We start from the raw sequence: 27,472 nt of genomic DNA, 5'->3' as shown, positions 1-27,472 counted from the left end.
TGTCATGTGGAAAGTTAAAGTTAAAGTGTTGTAAAAAAAGGAAAGGGGTCGTTATTTTTGAAACAGACTAAAAAGGAAATAAGAGACATTCTTTTTAATACGGAAGGAGTATATATAATACATATTAACGAACAATTCAAATAAAAGTGAAATCATTGATGAAATATAATTGCATCATAAATATTGTATTATCATAAAATTTATTTTAAATCTTATATAAATACTTAACTTTCAAGACTATTACGTTGCGGTCATGAATGTTCTATTAATGTATTACGGAGTCCAAAATGAGCATTTTTTGTCCTTTATTTTTATGCGTAGCTAAAAATTGTATAAATTAACAATTTCATCTTGTATCCAATTATTTTGTGTACTATTTACTTCCCATATTCTATTTTGAACTATTGAATCAAATAATTTTTCATTGATATTTAAAAAGTATAGTTTAATAATTATCACCATAACATAAAAAGTAGTTTGAATTATCATGTAAATTTTGTGCATACTTCATAATGAAAACTAATTATAACCTAAATTACATATTTAAAATGACAAAAAAAATAATTGAAAATCAATAATATGTTTCATATGTTATATTACTTGGTAAATAATTATAAATATAATCTTATATAATATAATTAATATTAAAATAACTTTAAGTTATATATTTAGAGTGACAATTTCCTTTTAAAATAAAATAAAAATTTGGTTAATTTGACCAAAGTAGTAGCTTGTTACAAATGATAAATATTAAATTAGTAATATAATAGACATAATATTATAATAATCAAAAAGTAAAATAGTAAGACGCTTCTATATAATTTAAGAATAGAGAGTGTTTGGAGAACCAATTCTCTATGTTACTCTCCAAATATAGAGAATGGAGAGTAAAATAGAGATGGTCTAATACACATAGCTGTAAAAGAAAGACCACTTAAATGATTTACCGTTAAATATTATTATTTGTACCTCGAATGCAATTACAAATAATATCTTAGTTAATTTATTGTAAGTAGTTTATATACACGGGCAAAAAGTGTGTTTATAAATTAGTTTATGATAAACGAGATATAAAAGAGGGAGATAAGTAGTGTTGAAATTAGAATTTTTGATAAATGGATATAAAATATGTAAAAATAAAGAGGAAAGGATCAAAATAGTCCCTCTTCTCTGGGTTAAGTGTTAAAGCGGTCCTTCAGTTTTCACATGGAGCACTAATAGTTCATCATGTTTGTAATATTGGTGCACTTTTGGTCCTCTTCAAAATTTTACCTATTTTTTTGCATTGATTTATTCATAACCTATGTATGGATGTTCAATCGTCATTTTATATATTTAGTAGAAATAAAAAATCCATATCAAAGTATGTTAGAAGAAAAACAATTTGTTTTATTTAGTAGAAATCGTATTGCAAGTAAAGTCGAGAGGTTCATCACGATAATTTCACGCGCAATAATATAATTTTTTCTTTTCTTGCAAAGTCATGTGTTAAGATGATCTTAGTTTAACTGCAGTAATATTTCTAGTGAACAAAATAAGGTGTTTTCCTTATCACCTTCTCTCAGATAGAGTTATTATTTCTATTAAATATATAAAAAGACGATTGAACATCCCTTATATAAAATTTTGGACAAAATTAATGTTAAAAAATAGGCAAAATTTTTTAGGATAGGACCAAAAGGGCACCAATATTGCGAACATGAGGAACTATTAGTGCTCCATGTGAAAACTCAAAGATCACTTTGAGCCTTAACCTAAAGATGATGGATTATTTTGAGTCTTTCCTCTAAAAATAACCACAGAAGTAACCAAAGGCGGTACCAAATCTACTATATACATAAAAAATTATTTTAATTATATATAAATTGTATAATTTTCCGTCGAAGAAGTATAAGGTGGCTCCGCCTCTGGAGATAAGAGGGAGCTATTTCAATGCCAAGCATTCCTCATTTCTCAATAACATTCATTTGATTAATCTTAGAGCTAAATTAGATTAGATTAGCTCAATATTTCAAAATTAAAATTTAGATACATTCAAAAATTAAATTAAAAATAATATAAGTTACAATTATTCTCATATTAATATGGTGGGAAAATGCATCTTAAAATATTAGACAAAATTTAAATAGATTGATTTTTGAGAAATGAAATATGATAAATATTTTGGGATAGAAGAAAAACCTTTTTAAAATTGAGCTTTAATTTCTTATAATTATTAATAACAAGTTACATTTTAATTACATTTGCGTTCTTTAAATTTAACACCATTTGGTTTAAGTACCTAGAATAATTTCAAAGCTACGTGATTACTCAACTTAACAGTAATTAGCTTCATTGTAAATTTAACCATACGTACAAATTTTTAGTAACTATTTAATTATGTGGCCGTGTATATAAAATTTTGGGAGAAAACTACTTTAAAAGTTTTAGAAACTTTCTGAATTTACAAATTTGTAAGTACAAATAAGTGTACACCGTGTTGCCCTCAAAGTGGGTAAAGTTTTGATTTTAAGAAGTTACCTAAAATAAATACAATGGTAAGATACGCAAAAGTTACCAAAATAACTCTTCACCTTTTCCATATCAACCAAGGATTGAATAATTTTTTTTTCTCTATAAAAAGAAGTAACTACCCTTTTATTATTTTTCACAATCATTCAATAGCCAAAAAAAAAAAAAATAGTGAGAAGTGAGTGAAAATATTATTATGGATCAGTGGAAGAAGCTTTACGTTCTTGGCGCTGGCTCTTACGGCAAAGTTTATTATGCAGTGAAGATGGATCCTTTTTCGTTATGTGTCTCTGTTGCTGCTGTTAAATGTGCTGATATGAACCGTTCTGTTTCACTCCAACAAGAAGCAGAAATCTTGACAACCCTCAAAGATTCACCTTACGTGGTTCAATACATTGGATCAGACGTTAGCATTGATAGCGGTAATATCTCAACTTACAATCTGTTTCTTGAATATGCATATGGTGGATCGCTACACGATTTGATCATTAATTCGAAGATGAGAAGGATACGGATGTCTGAAGTGGAAGTAGGTTTCTATGCATATCAACTCTTAAAGGGTATTCAACACGTTCATGAGAAAGGGTGGGTTCATTGTGATATTAAACCTGCTAATGTTTTGATTTTCAACAATGCTGAACGTGATGGGATGCACAAGTTAAAGTTGGCTGACTTTGGATTGTCGTTGAGAGTTCCCGAAGGTGTGGCATATATGACTGGTGCTACGATGAGCAATAGAGGGACTCTACCTTACGCGCCCCCAGAATCTTTGATCAGTGGTTTTCATGGCAGGAGTTATGATATATGGTCGTTAGGGTGTACTGTGGCAGAGATGATGACTGGGTGTCGCGTTTGGATTTATCGCGACACTAAGGATTTGCAGTGGAAGATTATGAAAGAAGAACCAATGATTCCTAGTGATGTTTCTGAGATTGCCAGAGATTTTTTGTACAAGTGTTTGATAAAGGATCCTCTAAAAAGATGGACGACGCAACAACTACTTCAACATCCATTTATTCAACAAGCTTTATTATGTACTAGGATGCGCGAAACTCACGGGATAACATCAAGGGTTAATCCTTTTGGCTGCAGACTTGGAGTACCTGATCAGAAGATGCACTCTTTCAGACTAGTTTAAGGATACAATATAATGAAGCCAATAAGATTGCAAAAATTAAGTACTTATTTTCTGCTGATTATGTATATATTATTCTACAGAACAATTTTGTGTCATATTATTACTTGGATATTGCATATCTTTCTAATAATAGTAAAACAATTGTATGTTCCTATCTAGATTTAAATTTTTTTCTGTTTAGTTAAACTTAGTTATGCTGGGAAGATAACACTGTTATGTCTAATGAAACCCTTGTATGAAAAAACTCTTAACGTAAACTGCAAATTATCACTCAAACAGTATTATTTACTCTAAAAAGAAAGTACAATGATAAATCATAAAGGAAAATGAATGACAAAAAAGTATCTCTTCTCTTGGCAAGAAACGTTCTATCGGATGCTAAACTAAGATAACGTTGCATCATCACAGATAGAAGCAATACATTAAGATGTAAGCACACAACAACACCAACTCTGCATCTTAAATCCTCTTCTTCTTCTTCATTTGGCACCAAAACTCATTTCCAACTATTTAGCTAAGAACAGGAGGCCTGCTACAAGTAGATAATTGAAATTCTTTGATCAGAACACGTAGAACATAAATCGATCTATTCTCCTGTTTGATCGCTACAACATCTGATGGCACATTACTTCTAACAAGGAGAGTGTAAATTTCCTGGCTTGTGATTAGGTTAAAATCAGAGAATGCTTATACCTATGCCACCATCTAGACCGTTGCAATCATATTCCTTTTCAGCTGGTCTGTTCCATTATAACTATGTCACACTAACTTGATCATTTAAAGTTAAGAAATAACATGCAGGAATCACACTCAATTACATGTTCATTTAAAGTCCAAAGTCATCTGGTAAAGTTTATATGTATTACTCGATCACATAATCCAGTAAAACTTAATATAATGCTAAATCAGTGGGAGAAAAAGTCACGTAGAAGAGAGTATATCAGTTTAAATCCCAGAAACAACATAGCAATCATCGTTTGAAATAATATACACATTTAACATTATCAGAGAAATTCAGAAAGTAAACTAACTAAAAACATACAACAAAAAGTACATTAACAAACAAAACATATATATCTAAACTAGATGAACAGAAATTGACAAGATATACCGAAAGGAGATTCACATATCAAGCCCAAGAGTTGTCAAAAGCAGCCGAAGAAATCGCCTGAGTAAATTCCTGATAGCTGATCCTGCCATCTCCATCAGTATCAGCTTCTCTGATCATCCCAGTAAGTTCTTCAGCAGTCAAAGCATGTCCAAGCTTCGCCATAGAATGAGCCAATTCTGCAGCCGTAATATAACCATTTCCATCCCTATCAAACATCTTAAATAGCTGTTTCAATTGTTCCTCTGTGTAAGGGGACTTAGCTGGAAGAAGTTCCGGTGCAACGAGTGATACAAACTCCGAGAATTCAACAAGGCCATTGTCGTTTTTATCCGCCTTTTGAATCAAAGTTTCGAGCTGATCAGAACTTGGTTTTAAACCAAGAGACCTCAATAGCGCGCCAAGCTCGAGTTGGGTTAGACTCCCATCATCATTTCTGTCGAATGATCGGAAAATTTCTCGCAGTTCAGCCAACTGCTCATCATCTAACTTAACAGGTGCTTTATTGCTCATATTTCTCTGTGAAGCAATAAATCAAACACTTGATCTGCAGATTGAATTATTCTTCAAAAAAAATATCAATGAATACCCTTTTCCAACCAACTGGGTACTCTGTTTTTCTGCTATTCGTGCCGTCCTCTTTCTCTTGCTGTTCTACTGACCTTTTGACTACTCTTTGCTCAATTTTGTCACTTTCGAATAGCTATTTTTCTTGGACTTGGTAATGGATCCACCAAATTCGATGAATTTGTTGAATTACAAGGAAAAGCTACACAGATTTGTAGAATCGATATTGAAAGAAAATATGGAGAATTCCCCAAATGAATTGGAGATGATTACTATCATTTGTCTATAGAAGAGACCTTTTATATTGTTTATTTAAACAGAGTTGGTTTTCCTAAAACGTAAGAAGGTTATCTAACCAATGGGGCAGGGGATGCGGTCTCCTCTTCTTATAATTACGAATCGACTTTAAGTTCTGAATATAAATTTTCGAATAGACCTATAAAACATAAATTTAAATTAGTCAAGTTTAATATATTAACTAAGAAAAAAGTTTAACTACCATATATTTTAATATGTATATTTACATTAAAGGCTACATATTATTAGTTGTGATATTTATCAAGAGTCAACTTCTAAAAAATGTATTCATTGTATTATAATTTGATTAAATTTACGCAAAAATAATTTTGTTACTCAATTGTAGTTATAGACTTTGTTAAGTTACGAAGGTGCTTAGTACTTATATATTCTTTTAGTAATAAGTTCCTTGCCCTAAATTGATAGTAAATTGTACTATTCTTTTTAAAAGAAGCAAACACATCATGTATGAGAAGAACACACCTGGCAAATTTTCATACTGTTTAGTTTCTTTTGTACAAGCAGAAAAAAAAAAGAAAAAGGTTTTTTTATATAGTTTGTGCAATAGTCAATATTCCTGTTTTATTTAAGTAAATTTTTTTTTTTGTTTGGAGAAATAAAATTATGATGATGATTGATGAAACATAAAATGAATGGACTTGAGAGTCGAGAAGGGCAAAAAGTTGCGGCACCAAACACGGGAGTTTCGTCAGGATAAAGCACGTCGTATATGACTTTGTCAAACTCTCTTCTTTTTAATTTTAAAGAGAGAGTGAAAGTATCCAAAAATTGGTACAAATTATTAATTTTGTTTCTAACTTGTAAAAACATTATTTTTTTCTTAATGAGATAAATTTGACAATAAAAATATATATCATAAACCAACAAAAGCAAACTATTAAAATAACAAGTATCGAGTATATATATTTTTAATAAAGACGATAAATATTTTAACACAAACTATTAATTTCTTCTCTTTTTGTTTTTTTCAGCCTAGATTTCTTATTGTAATTACTAATACTACCTTTTTCGTGATTGGCATGGCAGATTCCCCATGTCGTGTGGGCCTGTTTTGGCTTTTCAATATTTTATGACAACAAACAAAAATAGATTGTGCTAGTAGAAAACTTAAAAAATTCAACACGTATATATTATACATATACAAAAATATTAATTTTATCTCGTATATACTATATAATTATTTAGAGTATGAGGTTTGAATGAACCCTTACGGCCTTAGCTCTGCCATGGTTGATGATGATGTGTATTTTCTATCAAATAATTTGAAAAGACAATGTTCAACATTTTTCACATATAATCGAAAAGTAATGATGAAAGATTATCCACAAGGTCGATGACTAGTTTAATTATGAAAGGAGAAGTCAATAGATAATTAAAGACGAGATATTTATCAATGCATAGTCCGGCCAATTAATTTATAAAATATATATAAAAAAAGTAGTTTGGTGTATATATAACCTTCGGATATCAAGGTTCACTTAACGTGTCCCAAATAGAATGTCATTTTTTTATAATTTAAAAGGATCTAATTATATAATTTCTCTTTTATCTGAATGAATTATTTATAGGCACAGAAAGTCACAAAAATGTTTCAAATCCTTAAAAAAAAAAAAGAACTTTGTGCGAATTCAAGATTCAAATAATATAACAATAACATAAATTGAGACGAAGCAAATAGGTGATTTAGGAGAATATGTGGATATTTGAATAGAATTTTCAAAGAGCGAGCCTGCTGGTAGGACATTTGGTAGTTTATGAGTTAGCATTCAATAATTCTGAATTTAGTATATTGAGTTGTTGACAATAATTTTACTTTATGATTCTTGGTGCTTTTGATTGGAACTTTCCTCTTTTTATTTTCATTCGAATCAATTTGGATTTACGTATTATAAGGGTCATAGTATTTTCTTAAAGCAACACTTGCAACATAATTTCTTTCATTCCAAGAACGTTCACACTACATACCTCTAATTATTGATAGAAAGATCTGAATCATCGCAACAATTCACGAAAAGAATTATGTTAACACTAAGGGACATTTTAGCTAAGGTGGTGTGGGGTGAGGTTGACTAAATTATGTGAAATGACGCTACTAACTAATGTTATGGCATATAACTATGATGTGCGACTTCCTATTTTATTAATTTTTTCTTAATTTCTATTTGATTAATTATTCTCACAAATTAAGGTCTCCATAAATCATAATGCAGCTTCCAAAAGACCTGTTCGATTAAAAAATAAATAACCAAACCACTAATCCACTAATACTTTTTATTATATCAACACGGGGCCAATTTTCCTGTATTATCATTTAGACCTTGGAAAATATAACCTGACAAAAAATCACTTAATTATCAAAAAAAAAAGTGCCTAGTTAATCAACTATTGGATGAACAATAATTAAGTTAAAGGAATAATTTCAAAATAGTCTCCAAGTTCGGGTTCGTCACGTTAACCTCTTTTGAAGTTTGCCATATTATAATTATTTTCCTAATTTGTTTTACTTTTTGTAATAATTGTTTTTAACTTACTTATTACAAATAAAACAATTATAATCTGATAGCAAAACAAGAAAAAAAAAAATTCTAAAGGGAACAATTTAGTGAATTTGTCAAATTTCAAATCCACAGTCTAAACAAGACTTGAAGGATTTTTTAGTTGACTGGAGATGCTCATGTCTTCTTTGAACAACCCATTCTTAGAAAGCTTTTGGTTAAAAATAAAAGTCTTCAATCTTGACTTGGTTGCTAAAGAACTACTGTTGACTTGGAGAAAGTCTAGAACCATTTCAATTATTACTATCATAAATAAATTTTGGGACAAAGAAAAGTTCAACTTTCATCAAGAAGACTTTCAAGGCTAACTCTGCATTAATGAACCACTCCATCTTCCTAAAAGAAAAAGTGTGGTGTGCCACACACATCTTAGACTCAGTAGCAGCACAGTTACATAACGTCGTAAAAGATATTTATACAATCAAGTCACTTCGATCACAAATAAATCTCTATAGTAAAATTATTTGGTTACTTAAGTTGAGAGAAGTGGTAATATGAAAGGGAACCAATATTGCAGTCTTCTCTAAAACAAGAAGGGTATCGTCATAGGTCGTTATGGTGTATATGAGTTGCTGCCAAATTAGAATTAGCTAAGTCTAGATTAAACGTAATTGTTAAGTTATTTTCTTTCCAGATAAGCTGAAATTACTGATGATTGACCTCCAAATGATTAAATACTCATAACTAGAAATCGTCATCTTACTACATAGGGAAGTGCAAAGCTATATCACATTTTATTTCAGCACACTTCTACTAGGACTAATCTCACAGCTTGATCCTGAGATAATTCAGTGCAAGTAATTGAGTCCTAAAAGAGTGTCCCACCTTACAGCTAAGGAGTGTTAAACTCTACATCCCACGATAAATCGACGTAGCAGTATATCACTGCAGTTCCTAAGACATTTGTAAATCAGAATATAGGATAATGGATACCTTATTAATATAGAAGAGAACTCCCTTCCTTAACAAGCACAAAAAGCCCACCATCGCCTCTGGAGATCCGCATATCCTTATCAAGGTAGGTTGTGAGAAGCCAAGATTTTGTCCTTCCACCTGGAATTGGGATCTTGAGAGGAGGCTGACCAGAAATAGTTCGTGCTATGCCTGCCACAGCGTTTTCCAGAGGACCTAGAGATTGCTGTACTGGAGAGAGACTTATCTTTTGCCCAAACAAATCCACAGTTTCCGGCAGATCTATGTTCGATTTTATTTCTGGAGGTTTAAAATTCCCTTCCTTGAATTCAACCTGCAAAAATAAGCAGTTGTCAGCCAAATGCAGAAGGAAAAATCAAAAAACTCCCAACATACTCTACAGAAGTTAACCAAAAAACCACAATCACCCTCTACAATTTCTCAATATCTTGCATAATTAGATCCCAAAATTCTCATTTTCTTTCACTTTGTGCAGAAAATTGCTGCAAGTACCTTTCTAAGGAAATCAGAATGGAGTCAACGAGTATACCTGTATTCTAGAGGGGCTTCGAACTTCAAAAGTGGCAGTAGCACTAAAGGACAAGGTGGCTACAGGGCTTGATAATGTAGTCGCATTCTCTATAGTCGAGCTGTTTGTATTTACGTCTTGGCTAATCTTTTCTACCTTCAATAGAGGAATGGTACCCACAGCAAGAAGAGGTAACAACTCAGAAAATGCAGTGAACCTGACAGATTGAGGAAGAAACATAAGATTCTTTGCTGATACATCACTTATCATTTACTTCAAATCAGTTTCTGCATGAAATTTCACAACAAAAGGCTACAATTTTCAGGAGGAAAAGCCCAAAATTGTCCCTAAAGATTGGGCTAAGTTACAAATCATCCCTTTATTCATATACATCGACATCGAATAGGCCTGACGGCTTATTAAGACTATTGTGTATAATTGAAGGAGATAACATATTTTAAGGTGTTGTCGATGTGTTCAACCAAAAATCTTTAAAAATAAACTTATGAAGAAATAAACTTTTAATAATGCATAGCACACAACAAGTATCATCAACATTTATGCCTCAATGACATTTTCCTACTCTATGTTATAGACGAATAAACCCTGAACAGGATATCAACTATAAATATAGCTTTACAAGGCATATCTTCAGCCTTCAGGTTTTTTTATGTGATATGTGAACCAAGATAGTAAATGTCATCGATTTTAAGTTCATAGATTTATTCCTACGAAATTGTACTTCAGAACTATTAAAAACAGTCTATCACCACTTCCAAGCATTTAAAATTCCAGTACTTACTAAAACTTGACTTTCCCAGTAAAACCAAAGAAATAATAATAACAAGAATGATCTTCAGCCTTCAGGTTTTCTTCTGTGATATGTGAACCAAGATAGTAAATGTCATCGATCTTAAGTTCATCGATCTAATCCTATAAAATTGTACTTCAGAACTATTAAAAACAGTCTATCACCACTTCCAAGCATTTAAAATTCCAGTACTTACTAAAACTTGACTTCCCAGTAAAACCAGGGAAATAATAATAACAACAACAATCTTCAACCTTTACGTTTTCTTCTTGATATGTGAGCATAGATAGTAAATGTCATCGATCATAAGTTCATAGATCTAATCCTATAAAATTGTACTTCGGAACTATTAAAACAGTCTATCACCACTTCCAAGCATTTAAAATTCCAGTACTTACTACAACTCGACTTTCCCAGTAAAACCAGGGAAATAATAATATGAACAACAATCATTACATAAGAGTTACAATAACAATGAAAGCAAACAACTATAGAGTTAAGATAATCCCCCTTTTCACATGAAGCTAGTCAAAACCTTTCCCTATAAGTTTAATGAAGTTGATTAAAATGAGAAGAAATTTGGGAACTATAGATGGCAAAGTTCAATATCTTTCTTTGACATGATGGAGATTACGCAGAGGCAGACTGCTGGTTCCTTTCAGAACTTACTTTAAAAAAGAACTCTGAAAAATGCAGTCATGTCATGGTTGGGTTCTACGCTTTATGCGGGGTTAATAACTCAGTACAACTGGACCTAACCTTTTTGTTATGATATAAGACCAGATATGGATATGAGTAGAAAACGAAACATATTCAACTTTAAAAGGGAGTGAAGGCTTGCTTGAACATCTTAATGACAGGTAAAGTGATAACATGATCATTAGTTGTTGAAGTTAACTCTTTAACAAGAGCAAAGCTAAGTGAAACATTCCTTCCAAGATAGAAGCAGCAACCAGGAGGCTTTAAACCCCAATGGGAAAACCATAGAATGAATATGAATCATGAACTCAAGCTCCAGTTACTAAAACAATTTTCTTGTTGCACTCTTGAATAGATTCTAGTTTGACTAGCCAAAAGGGTATAAAGGAAAAATAAAATACATTTCACATCACAGTTTGCAGACAATTGTTTAGATTAGATTAGTGGTAATTGCAATGTGAAGAAAGTGCAATACTTAGTTGAAAAGACATCGCATCAAGATTAAAATAATCCAAGAAGCATTGGTTTGTCCTATTCCCAGATTACCAGGCTAATTAGTTATGAAATTCTCGGAAATCCAAAGCATGTTATTACAGGACAAACAAAGATATATGGTCTTTAATTATGGTTGTTAACAACTGGAGGATACAGCCGAATGCAAGCATATTGACAAGTAACCATCCGACCGCTCATCTCATAAGGTGCTTATTTAGAGGCCAATCTCGAGATCCCTCTTATAACTGTTATGATGCACCTATCTTGCATAGTGAACTCCCACCATAAAGTTCTAGCTACTGCTTTGGCTGCAATGCCTACATTGTACGGTTAACTTCTATCATGCACCTAGAATTGGGGAGAGCAACTTGCTCTGTGGTGTCAATGCTCAAGATAAGCATACCAGTACTCATTCTATCAATGCCTTAACCCATAGATAATGAAATCTCAGTCAATTTGATTATCTGAAACTACCCATTGCCCTTAAATATAAGCCCCGTGAGATCAATATCAATTAATTAGAGATTGTTATTTGGGTTGTCCTGTAAAGTGTAAACCACCCATTTTTTCCGAACCAAAGCCAGCACGCTTGCGGAAGATTTCAAAACTCAGCTAGTTTCATATAAAAACAACACAAAAAGTAATAAATGGAGGAACTAAAAAGAAGTGACTGAATGATCCAGCAATGAAGCAAAAAAACTCACACTAAAATCCAGTTCCCATCAAGCAACTCAGGAGACTCAGTTGGTGCTGGAGAAGGATTAGCTGCCTCCAACTGAGAAACGAACTCCAATGCCTCGGCCCGAATTTCTGATGAAGCCCGAAATCCGAAATCCGTCCCATAAACTGTATCCACCAAACACCTTTTCAGCTCTAGAAGCTTCTCGTCCTCTTCACCACTCACGTCAACTCCGGGACTTCCATTACCCCACTCATCATCATACTCCGGAGGATCCGCATCCGCTAACTTCGTAACCGGTCCGGGTTCGGGCTCCGACTTCTCTCCCCATTCATCCACGAACTCGACCGTTTTATCGTCAGCTTTATCATTATCCGGTGTAATAGAGGTGGGTTTTTCCGGCTCATTGGATGAGGAAATGGAGGATTGAACTGAGAAATTTTGAAATTTCCGAAGCCTAGAAGTCGGAACAGAAGAAGGAAGGGAAGTGTGAGGTTTAAGGCTGACTTTTGGGTTTTTAATGGTGAAAATTAGAGGATTGTAGAGAGTGGACATATTTACTTACTTTTGGAAACGGACGTCCTCCGGCGGTGTAACCGTCGAATGGCGGCGGAAGCGGTGGTTGTCGACGGTGATTTGAAACCTTCGGTTTTATAGATGGTGGAGATGGATTTGGCACGTTTTACTTTATTTTGATATAAATTCTGCTTCACAAAATTTGTGTAATTTTTGTTGTCAGGAGGGACACATGTCATGCTGATTTATTTTTATTTTTTTGATACTACTTGAGTTTTGGATTGTTGCTAGAAATTGGTATTATGACATACGGTCTTGTAAAGGGAACATTAAATTGTACTGCCTGATTACTTATTCATTTTTTTTAAACATAATTAATTATTTATTTATTTAGATAAATTAAGAAATAATAAAAGAAAAATTCAACTTATCCACGTCATAACTAATAGAGATAAAATAGTAAAATTATTATGCAAATCATTATTTTTTTAATGCATATATCGATTCAAAATTGAACAAAAAATAGTACTTATTTCGTTTTAAAACATCATCTATATGCCTGAATCAAAAAAGAAATTTTGATCAAAAAATAAAATTATGTGCTGTGCCTTCATCATAGTGCATAAATGACACTGTTGTAACAAGACACGCTTAGATACGTAATGCCTCACCAAAACAATTTCTTCGGTTGAAACCGACACCCAAAAAGGTAGTTATCAAAGAAACATGTCCATGTAAAGGGCCTAAGACAATATTTACAGGATGTCTGGAAGCACAAGTAGAGAAAGTTTACAAAGAACATAAATTAAAAGGAGAGAACACAATGAGCCAGGAGAACCCGCTGGAATATGCATGTTGTAGTGGAAGATAGGTTAAATCACACTACGCGGCCAATCGAAGGAGATAGGTTAATAGTCACTACCGTAGAAACTACACCTGAGCTTTTGAGACAATACTGTCAAATGTTGCATCTAACGCTTATAGAAACTACAACACACGCACACAACTGTAGCAGAGCATCAAATATTATATTTCCCAACAAATTGGATTACCACTTCAAAGGCAAGATGAGCAGCAATCTAGAATAGCTACTAACACTTAAACCTTAGAAAGTCATAATTGACAGTACTTGAAAGCTATCATTACTAACAAATTTGGGTCTAACATTTGATACAAATACAATGTAAAGCAACTGTACATTCGTGTCAAAAGAATTATCTAACCCTGCCAAAAAAAAATCCTTCAGGTTATGTTTGTTGTAACTTCAAGAATTGCTTTGTTTGTATCAACTTTCTGCAGAGACTAACCACATGAAAGCGTGGTATGTGGAAAGATTGTGAGTGTAATCCTTGTATTTGATAGTAACTGCCAAAAAAACATCTGCAAAACTAGTAATATATACCGACAAAGCAAGAATCAGACATACATGGATTGAAGCCAATTGTTCCACAGTTTAAATTTTGTCCACAGATCATTTTTGGGTGAAGTACATACCTGACTACAGCAACAAGGTATGAAAAATAAAGTTGGAAGAGAAGCTACTGCCATGGTTGTGACAATGAAACTCTAGGTATTGAAGCCTCCAGTCCTTGTTTGCCATGTATAGCAGAATTTAGCACATTATACTGCTGGCTTACAGAATCATAAATTGCCTTTGTATATACCATCTTAGCCTGCATCAAGAAAAGTATTTACTCATAAGATCCTTTTTATTTATATGCAATTAATTTTTCGGTGTGCAGTTTTTTTAGCTTTCGATTCATCTCTCAATTCCTTGATCAAACCAGCCATGATGCATTTCCCATCTATTTGGGAGGAGGGAGGGGATTGGGGAGAAGAAAAAAAAAAGAGTTCCAATAGCATCTCATAAAAATAAGATGCAAACATTTGGCTGTGAAAATGGAACATCGATTTAAGATTGAAAACCCCATGGAATAGAACATTAAAGAGAATTCTTGCAGTGAAATTTAAGAAGACTGAATTGGTGAAACCATTTCCTTCAGTGAACAGTAGAAAGCAGACGCAAGTGGAAAATGTTTGAGCTTAAGGTTTGTAAGGGCAGTGAAATTAGTTGAACCATCTTCTTTATTTATTAATGATAGAAAAGAGAGGCAAAAGAAAAATGTTTGAGCTAAAGATCTGAAATGATCTGGGAAGAGAAGAATTTTGCAACAGAAAACTGATACTACAGTAGTTGGAGGTAGAAAAATTAATAGTACAATTATCAAGTACAGCAGCTTAGGTAGCTTAAAATATAAGGAGAAAACACAGATGACACCCAAATAAGTCGGTTTACACCTGTGGAGGTAGCTTTATATTAGCAATTAGTGTTACTAAAAGTCGCATCAACCAACTTCCGATATAGTTCAACACTCTTCGCTAGTTCATCATTCATTTGAATTTCATGGAAACAATATTTTCTTTTTTGGCACATGGGAAGGTTCTCTATCTAATTTTATTTTTAAGGAAAAAAAGTATCACAAAATTTCCATCTTTTATTCATTTTCTTTTCCTCTGGTTTGGGGACAGATTTAACTATCCTCAGAGAGCTTATAGATGCATATCTTTTCTTCAGTTTATAGAATTAACTTGACAAAAAATAAATAAACAAAACAGTATTAGATGAATGTTTTATTTGCATATTGGAAGTTCCTTTGGAGCTTTACTTCTTAACTTTTCCAACAAGAGAAAGCTCAACTGAAGGAATCAAAATTTCTGTTGAACCTGCGCCCATCTTAGCAAAGGTCAACCAGCTGTTCATTTGGGTCTCAAATAGGAAAGAGAAAGAGTTTGGTCCAACTTCCCTTCTCCTCCTTCATTCTCTATTAAATAGAATGAAACCCCCCCCCCCTAAGGTTCACCAACAAATATCACTAAACCTCTCATTAGGCTGCCAAATTTAGTTTAAAAAAAGCTTCCAATAATTTAAAGTATTAAACCAAAGTGGACTTCCCATAAAAACTAACCTCAGGGTCCTCCAAAGCACCAGCAACCTCATGAAAATCAATTTTGGGTGCCACAGATATGCCAGCTCCATGAAAAGATACAACTCTTTTCTCTCCGATATTTTTCTCAACCTGTACTCTCGCAAGCAGGGATATGTAAAAAAACATAGTCATCACAGAAACAAACATAATTGACACAGTGACCAACCTGGGCGGGAGGGGGCATAATATCATGGCACAATATTGCTAGAGGATAAATGTGACCAGGGACACCAGCATGTTGTACAAGCCTCCTCATGTTGTCTGTCGCGGAAGCATCAAATGGTGCCTGAAGAAACACAAGCAAAATGTTCAACCACAAGCTGCTAAAAATCAATTAATCCACAGATCAGTTGGAATCTGTTATATGATTCCTCTATATCCATTCAGGCCCATTTCATTCCAATGCATAACACTTGGCCTTCTAAAGGCAAATTATGGTTTCTCTAAACCAAACACCTGTTCATTGAAAAATAATTAGCTGCGTCTTAACTAACTGGTATTACCTATATGGATCTGGCTCCTTTGGAAAAATAAATTAAATGTTAAAAAAATGTCTCTTAACTAAGCATCATGACGAAGCATAAATACCAAAACTTTTGAAACTAACTGCCCATCATATACATAGAACTATGCTGGAGAAGAAGAGATATTATCACGGCTTATCAACATCACCCTAGAACTGTCACAAGGCAAGTGTAATGGAGAAGTGTATTGCTGAACATACAGAATAGGAAGAAGCAGTGAACCATAGCATGTATCCATGTAAATCTCAATTGGATACGAACAGCTAACTCTCATTTAAAGTTCAGGCAAATAATGCCAACACATTCTGAGAACTGAATCATAAATGTGCCAGCACACGGCTGCAGATGACTGTTCTCTTAAAGAGTCAAGAACAACCTCACCAAGGAAATGGAAGCAATCAAGAACAGAAGACAGTTAAGTCGTGGAAGAAAATCTTAAGATGTAAACTGGCATCAGATGTAATTCAGAAGATGTATGAGCCTTGCCCTATATTTCATAGGCAGGGATAGCAAATCAGCCCACAAAGGAATTAAGAATCACTTAAAAGAATGAATAAGGTAGCAACACTTCCTCCTTCAAATTATGATAGCTTTTCAACCATGGGACTTCTCAAAATGTTTTCACCACTCCACTTAGATTATTGTTTTATACGACTTCCAAGAATTCAAATTTGTCTCAGTGTTCTTCATAAAACTAACTTTTGAACCACTATTTAAAAAAAAATTCCTATACTGCCACTATTAAGATACAGAGTCAAATTAATATATTAAACCCCCTCCTCTGTACAAACATAGTCATATGAATGAAACGGAGAAAATACCTTTTCAAGAAAATGGATGTTGGCCATGTTTGCAGGTATGTCCATCAAATAGAATGAAAAGATAAATATATGGAAAGACAACTATAATTATTAAATAGAAAAAGGAATCTTACTGGATACCATTCTTTTGTAACAGGGTCTGGCCTATCTCTTCCACCACTAGGAGCAATCCATATTATTTTTGATCCACCCCTGGATCACAAGTACATGTATCCTCAGATGTATGCTTCCATCAAAAGAGCAATAGTGGAATATCAAAAAGAGCATTTGTGAGCTATCTCGAATTGCCAAAGAAACATGTATCATTTGATTTCCTCTTCTATTATTGTGCTAACTATACCAACAGTTTACTAGGACTTGAAGTATGAATCTGATAAAGCAATCATATAATAGATGATGATTGAATTTCACATCCATGATCATGAGAAAACTTCCATCTATCGTATCTGTATTATCTTCTGCACATTCATATTAGAAGTCATTTCTACCGTGACTTGCTCTATGGTTTTCTTCCATGCAGAATAATCAAGCAGGGTTAACCCCCTCGTGAAAGAACTATTACACGCCTGAGCAAACAAGATTTTCTGATAGGTAGGGAAGATTAAGAGTACACATGCAACATTAGGCTTAGCTTTCCATTTAATCATATTCAATACGTGTAGAGCTTAGAAGAGCGAATCTTTCATTTTTTCGTAACACTTGGCAGAAAAATGTTTATGAGAGATTGGTGCAGGATAAAATTGTATACTAATGCCTCCAGAATAAGACCCCAAGACTGTGTGACATCAAAACTTCTTAAGTAAAAGCTTCACCAAAATACTCCAAGAAAGACGAAGCAATAGCAGAATAAGTACCTCAATAGCAAAGCCATCTCCTTCAAGCTTCTTGTGTTTGCTCTCTTTTTCATCTCAGCAAGTTCGGGGTCATCATTCATATGTTTTTTCGAATAAACACACAGGAGATTCCTAAACATATTAAGTTTGTCAAATATCTATAAGTAAATGGTGATTTCTGTACATACTCTGACAATGCTATCTAAGTGCACCTTCCCATGCTGAATGGCTTGCAAAGAGGATCAGTAATAACTCTATCTCCAGCAACATAGATCTGTTACCAGTAAAGGATAATCTAGTGAATTAAGCTACTTCAGGTATAAATATCTTATGAAGTGCAAGAGGGTGGAAAAAGTTCTAACAATGTTCTCAGCAATATCTGGGAGCTTTGATTCAATCAAGAGTGCAATAATCGCAGGATCGGCTTCACTTTGATGGTTTGACATCAAGACAACATTATCACCCTGAAATTAGTATACAGAATTAGTGATTTGGTAAAGGCAACAGGAAAAATGATCAAGGCAATGTGTAAAAAGCCATGCAAAAAAGAACTGGGTAAACATATCAGCGACTAAGTTTGAGATTTATTAACAGTAAATGAATTAACAAAATGATATCAAGAGAGAATTAAAATTATACAGTGACATTCTTTTTTGCTCTTTTTTTTTTTTTGGGATGAAGGGTACAGTAAGCACTCAAGAGTTCTCCATCTATAGTTAGTGTTATACAGCATCGAAGAAGAATATTCAACTTTACAAGAAGATCCTTAGGCGTAAACCAGTGGTCGCGCAGGTGATATAGAGATAGTTGGTCCACCCACAACATTTTGAGCCAAGACTGTTATTCGTAACTCCAGTATAAATAGTGAGCACATAATTTTGATGGACAAGAAGCCACATACATCTATAACTTGCAAGTAACTTCACCTGATAAAACGCATAGAATGAGAAAGATACCTAAATATTTTCAATAATAAGACAGACAAACCACCAAACAAAAGATGACAGAAGTTCGGAAGTATGAAATATGTCACTATTCCTACTTCGGAGTTCCTACCATCTTTTGGAGGTTCACTCTTATAATGTATTAAAGCTGAGGATTACAAAGTCTTGTGTACATTCGTCCCCCAATCAAGGAAACTGCTGAATATCGTGGAAATCGGGAAAAGTTATCTGGTTCATCCAGTAAGCGAATAAGAAGAAAATATGGATCTTCGCGTAAGGGGGTCTGAAAGCAAGGTCATGTTAAGCTCAAATTTTGAGAATAAGCTCTAAAAAAATCTTCCATCATTGCTTGATGAATCAAGGAATTTTTTAATTTTTTTATGACAAGGGGAATCCACAGCCTCTACCCTTTTGGTATGCACATGGTAAAACCTCGCTCCTATGCAATAGCTTGTTAAGAAATCTTTTTTAAATTTTTTATCAAGTAAAAGTATTTTCGTTCATATACATGGCCATAAACAGTCGTATGCAAAAAAGGTATACCAAAAGGTGAGAATCTACAAAACATACAATTCTCTACAATCTCCACTTGATCATCTATATGATGAGGAACTTTTTGTGTGCCCCAAAAAAAAAAAAAGGTAACAGAGACTACTACTCCTTCAAAAAGACTCCTATTTCTCTCTCCAACCAACCCATATTAACACAAGTGGACCCACATTAAGCAGATACAAACATCAATTAGCAAAACCTTTTTCATAAGTAGTCTGAATTAGAACTCTTATCACTATGTGCTAAACTTGATCAAGGGATAAACGTGCAACGCACCTTCCCAGAAACTAGTTAGCATAATTACAGAAGAAACTAATAAATAGAAACACTCTTAACAATCTGAAATGCCGAACCTGTTTAAGCTTCTCTGCCATTTCACTGAAAACTGAGATATTCCCAACATAAGAGCTCCTACAAACTCGAAAATAGTAGAGGTTAGATTCTGAAGTAAATCATGAGATCTGCAGGGAACAAGGCTGTTCACTTTAAAGCAAAGAGCCAAAGAAAGATCAATTTCTAATAACCACATTCGATATACACTCACTAAAGCTGATTAAAAAAAATTCAATAGCAGCGGTATGTCTGTCAATAATGGAGATATTGTTCGCAAACACCCCTGTTAAGAGTTAAAGCAGGGAGTTCCTAGAACAAGACAAACAACCCTCTAACATCATACTTCATATATAGGAATTACAAATTTCGAATTCCTATCCACTACTCAACAATGTGCAACTTCACCCTTTGTTTTAAAATATGCGTCTTACTTTTTAAAATAATGCGTCTTACTTTCTTTTTTGGTATGCTTAACTCTTTAATTCCAACATCCTGCATAGCATGTTTAAGAACACAAGAATCAAAATCATTTTGATACATTACCTATATCTTTAGTTTAACATTACAAGATTAAAAAATCTCCTACCTTGAACACGTGTCCAGCCACACTAAGACACATAAATTGAAACGGAGGGAGAAAAATATATCCCTACACAATAGTAATTTTACACATGGGCTAAGCTTCATTGGTGACTCAACCCACACAACTCGTCAAAATGCTACAGACTAACTAGCTGCTAAACAGTCAAATAGAAATCAACTTAGTGTGGTGATTAAGTTGTTCATACAATAACTATGGGACTTCAATTTGTAAGTACTAATTATTCCTCTTTTCAGGAGGTTTCTTACATACTTAAAAAGTATCCTTCTTTAAAAGAAGGATACTTTTTATGTCGTTTTCAAATATCCATATTTAGATCATAAAATCAATGGAATAAGGTCTGATTGAATGGATAGTTAAATTGTTAGACACCCAGTATTTTGAATCGCGTCATCCTTTTTGGACTTAAGGATTGCTATGAGGCATATTAATAAGAACATCACTGGGTAAAAATAATATACAGACACCAGAGGATGATGAACTATTCATCAGAATAGTGCAACAGCTTAGCTCTTTCTTTCAGCTAAAGAAATTGGGATTTTCCCAACCAATTGAGAAAATAGCATCATTATACCTAAACTACAATGAAAAAATATTTAGGGTAATAACAAAATTATTTTTCCCCATACGTAATTGCAAAAGATTTAGTTATCCCTTTCATCAATTGGTCAAAATGATTTTCTGCCGGCCATTAATGTTTAGAACAATTATTCTAACATGACATAAGCCCTTTCCCCTTTAGAGATATAAATGATTTCAGTAGTTTTACTATCTGCTCTTAACCCAATATTCCAACAAGTTATTCTCACATATATGTATCTGTACCTAAATCTATATAGACATCATTCCATTATTTACAAGGTATAAAGACGACATATAGAGCATGCCTGGTCTTGAATTCGTTGATCTGAACAAGCAAATATTACAACGACAAAAGGATGTAAAGCAAAGGATATTTTAAGCTGTTTACTCGAATAATTCCTGTGAATTCAATCATTAACAAGATTGAAAGAACCGCGCATTTTTTAAGTTAGTCAAACTATTACATGATACACACTACAGAGAGAGAACTGAGACTCACCTGAAATCAACTAGCTGGCGGATATAATTTTGACCAAACTTGTAATAGTCAAAAGGTTCACGAATGGCCTTATGATACGGCGAGAATTCAAAAGGATCCTGAAATAAGAGCATTGCTACATTTTACAATTTTACATTCTAACAACTTGATAGAATACATGTGTGCTTAGATGAAGTAACGAGAAACAAAGATATAGGGGAAACTTCTAGCATGAATTTGAAAAATCAACACAGCAGAAGAATACCTTCACATCCACAAAAACACGATCGAATACAAGAGCCATGTTATACAAAATGGCCTCATCTGCTTTGGGGACTCCGCTTTGTAAAACCTATAAAAAAACGATCAGGAAAAATCAAGAGGGCACATGACCACAACAAGTTCTCCAAATAAACAAAAAAGAAAATGCCGAACTCCAGGTCTCAACAAACTCGTTCTCTCTCAAAGAAAAGCGCATGAGTATCATGAATAAATTAAATCCAAACAGATTGATAATCTGACAAGTCTAAAAGATAGATTGGATTACTTCACCAAATATGATAAGTCCAAAAGTAGTAGTCTTTCCAAGAATGAAATAAATGAAATTCTCTAAAATTTAGTAGGAAAGAGGGAGGGAGGAGGCGAGTTATTATTTATTAGTTAAAATAAGATATACTAGAGAAGTAGGAACAAGAAAGACACGTGCGGAAAAATCAGGCAAAGACAAACATACAAATATAAGCACCTCCTCTAGATTTATCTTTATTATTGTTTTGTCATCACAAGATCATATTTTCCATGCTCTAGGAAGAAATGATACTGAACATGTTGAGTGTTAGACTACATTTAGAATCTTCACAAGGGCTTAACCTATTATCTTCAGGTCATTTTCTGAAAACATTTGGCCCCGTAATAATGTCTTTCCACATAATTGGTCACAAAAAAGTCATGGCATGCCAAATTGTGATTTCTCTCTCCACTTTAGCTTTTCCAGCTCCAGCGTTTTATCTACTGTTATAGGTACAGCGTGAACTTTTTTTATACCAACAGCGTGTAGTTACATAATACCATCCACTAAATTCAAATGATCAAATACATTAGAAGAAAAAAAATATTCATCATTGTTGAAGTGTGTAACCATCTCATCTAAAAGCCTAAGCCATTAGAGAGAGCACACGTTTATTATTTAATTGTATTCTCAACCATCTTAAATCTATTATATACTGTTCTTTAGTAACTTAAGAAAGCATGTTATGACCCAGAAAGTATATTCATGCAAGAAGACTCTTGCATATGAGCAAACATATCTAAGCGAACAAAGCACCCATGACCCAACACTTAAAAGAGTACATTTAACCACAAGTTCAAAGAAAGGTATTTTACTGCATTCTGATAGTTCTGATACAACTCCTCCATTCCTTCAGCAACATTCAGTGGCAGGTTTTCATCTTCCACAGCTTTTCGAACAGCAGATAGCAAGTCTGCACAGAAAATAGAACACCCAATGCACGGGGGAAAGAGAGACACAGGTTCAATCAGAACAATTAGAATAGATCTACCAAAATAAAGTCCCCGCAAAAGAACAAGGGAATCATCTGCTGAGCAGTATGTTTAAATTTAGCAAACAATAGAATCAAGACACTGAAAGATAGCAGGATGAGTAGATAAGAATCGGCAGCAAAGGTCTTATACTTGCAACTGCCACTAACATCTGAGTAGGTATCTAAATCCTTTTAAGACGAAGTTTTCTAGAATATTGCAGCACTTCCGCTATTCTTGAACTATAACTTGCAATACCAACCCTTACTCAGATGTTCACGGTTTCTCTTGTTGATTGGTAATTAATATCAATAAATAGTTCCAGATGGTAATGCACCCATAAACGTTGAAGCATACAAGTATTCAAAGGAAACTAGACACCACGAAAAAACCTATGAGATACTTCAAATCCCAAAGAAGTACCAAGTATACAACATGTATAAGACTCAAGCTATCTGATTACCTTGACAAATATTTATATATACCTTGCAACATATACTGCACTCATCCCTGATCCCATATCACCTGTCAAAAATATAAGCCGACAACATGACATGTATCTAAGACCCTACTTTGTAAAACTTCATGCAGATGACTAACCTCTAAGACATGACATGTTTTAAAGACCCAGTTTGTAAAATTTCATGTAGATGACCAGCCCCTAGGACAGACAGTGCTGGTTGAGAACTGCTTCAGATGTCTGTCAAGGCACAAGACACAAGCCACAGCCCGAAAAGAAAAAAAAACAGGAGAAGATTATACCAAGTTTACCAAAAAGACAGAGAAAAAAAGCACTCCAGGTTTTCAGCCATATTTTAATTTTTTAAAAATGACTTTTTGCCATATATCCAATCCTTGATAGGCACAGTTACCAGGTACTTGTGCTCAGACACCGTGGTTATCAAAAAAAGAAAAATAAGTCATGGAAAAGAAGGAAAACTGCTCCATTAAAGTCTAATAGGAAGCATTCTGAGAATCATAACTTTATACCTCATCCTGTTTTACAAGAAACTTAAGACCGCATTTGTACAATAATTTTAACTTTTATGCTAAGTCACGGTTCTTTAAATGTACTTCTTGCTGAAAATCATATCCCCGTCCACCTTGTGTGCAGTTTACATAGTCCATATAAGATTATATCATTGGAGATGACCTAGTTTATAGTGCTTTAACTGCTTTATGTAATTTTCTTTACATAGGTGATCCCCCTTATGCCACTGTGGCACACTTACGTGTATTAAGATAGTAATGATTATGACATCATGACAAGTACCAGGAAAATCGAAATCCCCCAGAAAGCAATAAGGAAGATCCAAAAGGAGTTGAAGACCAAAATCAGAAAGAAAACTAAGCTTCCAATCCACATTCTAAACTACTTACTGAAACGAAAATCTATCAGAATAGCATACAAACCACATAAGTCTTCAGCATCGTATTTGTTTCCGTTTCTCAACTGAGTTAGAAACCACATTCAAAGTGCAAACATAGTATGAGTGTGTGTTAAGTCAGTCAAGATCCAACTAGGTAACGTGTTATCGGAAAAAGATCCAACTAGGTCATGCTTTTTACAATACCTGCATAGGTTCTGAGACTTGTAAGATACGACAAAATGAAGTATAAGCTAGCTTGAAACTAAGATCCTAAGATACGACAAAATGAAGTGTAAGCTAGCTTGAAACTAAGATCCACAAATGACTCATACGAAGTAATGACTTTGTTGTCGATCAAGAGGAGATCTATACATTTAAAAAAAATGCAGAAACTGCCAAGCATTACTTAACCAAGCTAAAGTTACCATAATAACCTAGTGTATGTCCAGAAAAGGAACCAACTATACATCACCAACCATCAGTAATAGAATGGAGTACGCATGCATATCGGTAGACAAAAAAGCAGTCAAATTAAGGGAGGCAGAGATTGAATGGTGACTGTAAAGACAGGGAACAAGAGATACTGTATAGCAATACAATTTTGTAAAGAAAGCTAAAAACGAGATACTACCACATATGTCAAAATTTGATCCTTTTGTCTTAATTGGTGACTTCAATGTCCCAAATATGAATATGCAAATTGGTGATTCCAGAATCAACCATCAAAACTTCACGTGTCCATAATAAATGTCAAATGTGAAACACAGTCTAGAGAAAGCTTGTTGTACAAAACAAAAGAGTACTTCTATGAAAAATAATTGTTGCCTAACCAACTGCTGAAAAATTATCAACATAAGTTCTCATAGAATTCGAGAATGAAGTTTTTACTATGTACATCAGTACATGTCCTACCATGAATTAGTAATTGCTTCCAATTTCAAGAAAAAACCTCAATTGTCTCGAACTTTCCATCTCTTTGGAATAGTTACAGAATCTCCATGAATGCAAACTAGTCTATAGATTCTACCTCACAGCAATTAAATCCTTCACACCAAACGGGGGGCAAAAGAGAAAGCAGTAAGTGAATAAAAACCAATAAGCGTCTTATTTCTCTTTAACAATCCACCCATTTGCCTGTTTGCTTTGGTGTTCATAACAAGATCTTCCACCTCCTAATCATTTCACCTTACTCTTCAATTTATATCATTCCCATCATCCCGTCCACTATAATTTGTCGATTCCTTCACCATCCACAGGTTAACGAGAACTTCCATCAAGATGGATTGGTGTTACATTATAGTAGCACCATTCCTCAAGTGTAGTTCTACTAGCTATCCATTCGAGAAGTCCCTTATAAAGTTAGACGCAACAAAACCAACTGACGTGCTTCATAGACAATACATCCAGTTCACCGTTAAAAATAAAACAATCGTTGAGCCTACTGTAAGTCCGTCCTAATAGATATCACCACAGATTACTAGAAAGATCAAAACATACTATACTCGGTGCATCAAGGTTAAAAGAACTCACTGACTTGGTGTTTAAACTGTTAAGCATGCTTGCACAGATAAGTACTCTTATTGCAACCTTATGCCAACACCAATTTCATTAATACCATTACTGAAACTGCTCTTGCAACCAACCAATTCATCTCTTAGAATGGAACTTATGTACTACAAGTCTATTTGATAGGACTTTTAGGAAAAACCAAAGAGTAGACAACATTAGATAACGATGTTTAATTTCACCTTGGACATAGAGTTCAATAGTTTATGTAGCAAAGAAATTATTACTTGACAAAATTCACAGTAAACTCCATGCTAAATGCAATATCACTTCTATTTAACTATGTGCTCAACACATTTTCTTCAGAGCAACAAGCATAGGGCAAATTAACAAAAAATAAATGCATTTCTGCAAATGTTATAACGCGCCTCATATGTTCAGCATTGTTAATTGTGAAGAATATTGAGAAATTCAATGCATTCGAAAGAAAACAAACATTGTACGTGAATGTGTACAACAGTCTCTGGCATAATACGCACAAAATGCTAAACCCCACCGAAATAGCACAAAATGCACAAGATATTCCAACAGAGAACAAGAGTAATATACCGCACGAAAATAGCACAAAATGCACAAGATACTTCAAATTCAAAAATGAAAAAAGCGAGAGTAGCAATAGAAAGCAAAAAATGCACAAGATATTTCAAATTAAAGAAAAAGTAATAATAGCTAGAGATAAACCTTCTCCAGTGCGTGCGTCAAGGAAGTCTCGGGACTGCGGAAGCTCATGACTCTCAGAAGCAGAAACTGTCATGGCATCTTCAATCATTTCTGCCATTCCTCGTACATTCGAAGCACAAAAAACGGCACACCGTAGCTTCCGAATCCCAACCGTCCTCGATTTCACACCGAAACAGGAAATCGGAAATAGCGTCGAAGTTGCTGCAGAAGAAACAGTTGTTACTACTACTGGTACACAAGTTGAAAATGAAGATAACGGCCTCGGAATGCGTGCAGAAGAAGACGAAGCGGAAGAAAGCATGAAGGAGGAAGAAGAAGAAGAAGACGAAGCCGCCGAGAGAATCAACATCACCACCACAGAATGGAGAGGTTTAGAGAGAGAAAGAAAGTGAGGAGTGAAATGAATATGTGCGTGTGTTGCGAGGGAGAGAGAGTGTTTTATCAGGAACGGGAGCACGTGCTTTCCATCACCCAATTGTGTGTGTGAATTTTGTGATACAGTTATTTGAGTGTTTTTTTTTTCTTCTTCTTCTTTTTTTTGGTTATTTATCTGAAAATACTTTTTCGTTTATTTCATTGGCTTTTATATGGAACTAAGCTAGACTTATCTGGACACGTGTAACAACTATACGCCCTTCTTTTGAAATTGTGGAAATAGCCTTTAGACCAACCTTTGAGTAACTTCTCTCCAATGAAAGGGAAGTATTCGAGTTCGAGATTTTAAGCAGTTTTAAAATTATTTATTTCATTTAGAGATAGAATTAGAATTAGACGTTTAAGAATTCTAAATTTTAGGATGATTTGAATCCACAATCACTAGTGT

General features: G+C 33.9%; 4 protein-coding genes across 9 annotated transcripts; 1 reads left to right on the top strand and 3 right to left on the bottom strand.

Annotated features, from left to right (window-relative positions):
• The first annotated feature begins 2,707 nt into the window (after positions 1–2,707).
• LOC107027843 (mitogen-activated protein kinase kinase kinase 17-like) lies at positions 2,708–3,649 on the top strand. Its single transcript, XM_015228897.2, has one exon. The coding sequence runs from the start codon at positions 2,708–2,710 to the stop codon at positions 3,647–3,649; it is 942 nt and encodes a 313-aa protein (XP_015084383.1).
• On the bottom strand, positions 3,402–5,802 carry LOC107026854 (probable calcium-binding protein CML18). Of its 3 annotated transcripts, none has more exons than XM_015227951.2 (2): positions 4,761–5,802; positions 3,402–3,614 (listed from the first exon to the last, which is right to left on the bottom strand). In XM_015227951.2, exon 1 carries the CDS (start codon positions 5,268–5,270, stop codon positions 4,779–4,781), a length of 492 nt encoding a protein of 163 aa, XP_015083437.1. In that variant the 5' UTR covers positions 5,271–5,802; the 3' UTR covers positions 3,402–3,614; positions 4,761–4,778. The 3 variants fall into 3 exon arrangements, with proteins under 3 accessions (XP_015083437.1, XP_015083438.1, XP_015083436.1); XM_015227952.2 differs by lacking the exon at positions 3,402–3,614 and adding an exon at positions 3,868–4,181; XM_015227950.2 differs by lacking the exon at positions 3,402–3,614 and adding an exon at positions 3,868–4,178 and having other exon boundaries at positions 4,761–5,799.
• Positions 5,803–8,845: 3,043 nt separating this feature from the next.
• On the bottom strand, positions 8,846–13,048 carry LOC107028763 (plastoglobulin-1, chloroplastic). The gene is made up of 3 exons (XM_015229949.2): positions 12,348–13,048; positions 9,660–9,855; positions 8,846–9,443 (listed from the first exon to the last, which is right to left on the bottom strand). The coding sequence occupies exons 1-3, from the start codon at positions 12,875–12,877 to the stop codon at positions 9,135–9,137; spliced, it is 1,035 nt and encodes a 344-aa protein (XP_015085435.1). The 5' UTR covers positions 12,878–13,048; the 3' UTR covers positions 8,846–9,134.
• A 799-nt stretch (positions 13,049–13,847) lies between these two features.
• On the bottom strand, positions 13,848–27,143 carry LOC107028441 (glycerol-3-phosphate acyltransferase, chloroplastic). Of its 4 annotated transcripts, none has more exons than XR_001457845.2 (14): positions 26,650–26,998; positions 22,877–22,974; positions 21,759–21,845; positions 21,515–21,612; positions 19,853–19,910; positions 18,366–18,467; positions 18,216–18,277; positions 18,025–18,135; positions 17,284–17,362; positions 15,992–16,111; positions 15,805–15,915; positions 14,333–14,511; positions 14,146–14,226; positions 13,848–14,062 (listed from the first exon to the last, which is right to left on the bottom strand). XR_001457845.2 is itself a non-coding variant. In XM_015229510.2 (13 exons), exons 1-12 carry the CDS (start codon positions 26,996–26,998, stop codon positions 14,377–14,379), a joined length of 1,410 nt encoding a protein of 469 aa, XP_015084996.1. In that variant the 5' UTR covers positions 26,999–27,143; the 3' UTR covers positions 13,848–14,226; positions 14,333–14,376. The 4 variants fall into 4 exon arrangements, 2 of the variants coding, with proteins under 2 accessions (XP_015084996.1, XP_015084997.1); XR_001457846.2 differs by having other exon boundaries at positions 14,146–14,218; XM_015229510.2 differs by having other exon boundaries at positions 13,848–14,226; positions 26,650–27,143.
• Positions 27,144–27,472: the final 329 nt, after the last annotated feature.

This window comes from Solanum pennellii, chromosome 8 (genome assembly GCF_001406875.1).
Source record: "Solanum pennellii chromosome 8, SPENNV200".
NCBI classification, from domain to species: domain Eukaryota; kingdom Viridiplantae; phylum Streptophyta; class Magnoliopsida; order Solanales; family Solanaceae; genus Solanum; species Solanum pennellii.
This window is presented reverse-complemented; position numbering and strand designations above follow the sequence as displayed.

Excerpts from the sequence above, each read along its gene's own strand:
- LOC107027843 (XM_015228897.2), top strand. The coding sequence starts at position 2,708 with ATGGATCAGTGGAAGAAGCTTTACGTTCTTGGCGCTGGCTCTTACGGC.
- LOC107026854 (XM_015227951.2), bottom strand. The coding sequence starts at position 5,270 with ATGAGCAATAAAGCACCTGTTAAGTTAGATGATGAGCAGTTGGCTGAA.
- LOC107028763 (XM_015229949.2), bottom strand. The coding sequence starts at position 12,877 with ATGTCCACTCTCTACAATCCTCTAATTTTCACCATTAAAAACCCAAAA. Across the intron at positions 9,856-12,347 it reads GATGGGAACTGGATTTTAGT|GTTCACTGCATTTTCTGAGT; the intron begins GTGAGTTTTTTT and ends TCAATCTGTCAG. Across the intron at positions 9,444-9,659 it reads GAAGCCCCTCTAGAATACAG|GTTGAATTCAAGGAAGGGAA; the intron begins GTATACTCGTTG and ends TTATTTTTGCAG.
- LOC107028441 (XM_015229510.2), bottom strand. The coding sequence starts at position 26,998 with ATGTTGATTCTCTCGGCGGCTTCGTCTTCTTCTTCTTCTTCCTCCTTC. Across the intron at positions 18,468-19,852 it reads TGGCAGAGAAGCTTAAACAG|GGTGATAATGTTGTCTTGAT; the intron begins GTTCGGCATTTC and ends TACTAATTTCAG. Across the intron at positions 17,363-18,024 it reads GAGATGGCTTTGCTATTGAG|GGGTGGATCAAAAATAATAT; the intron begins GTACTTATTCTG and ends CTTGTGATCCAG.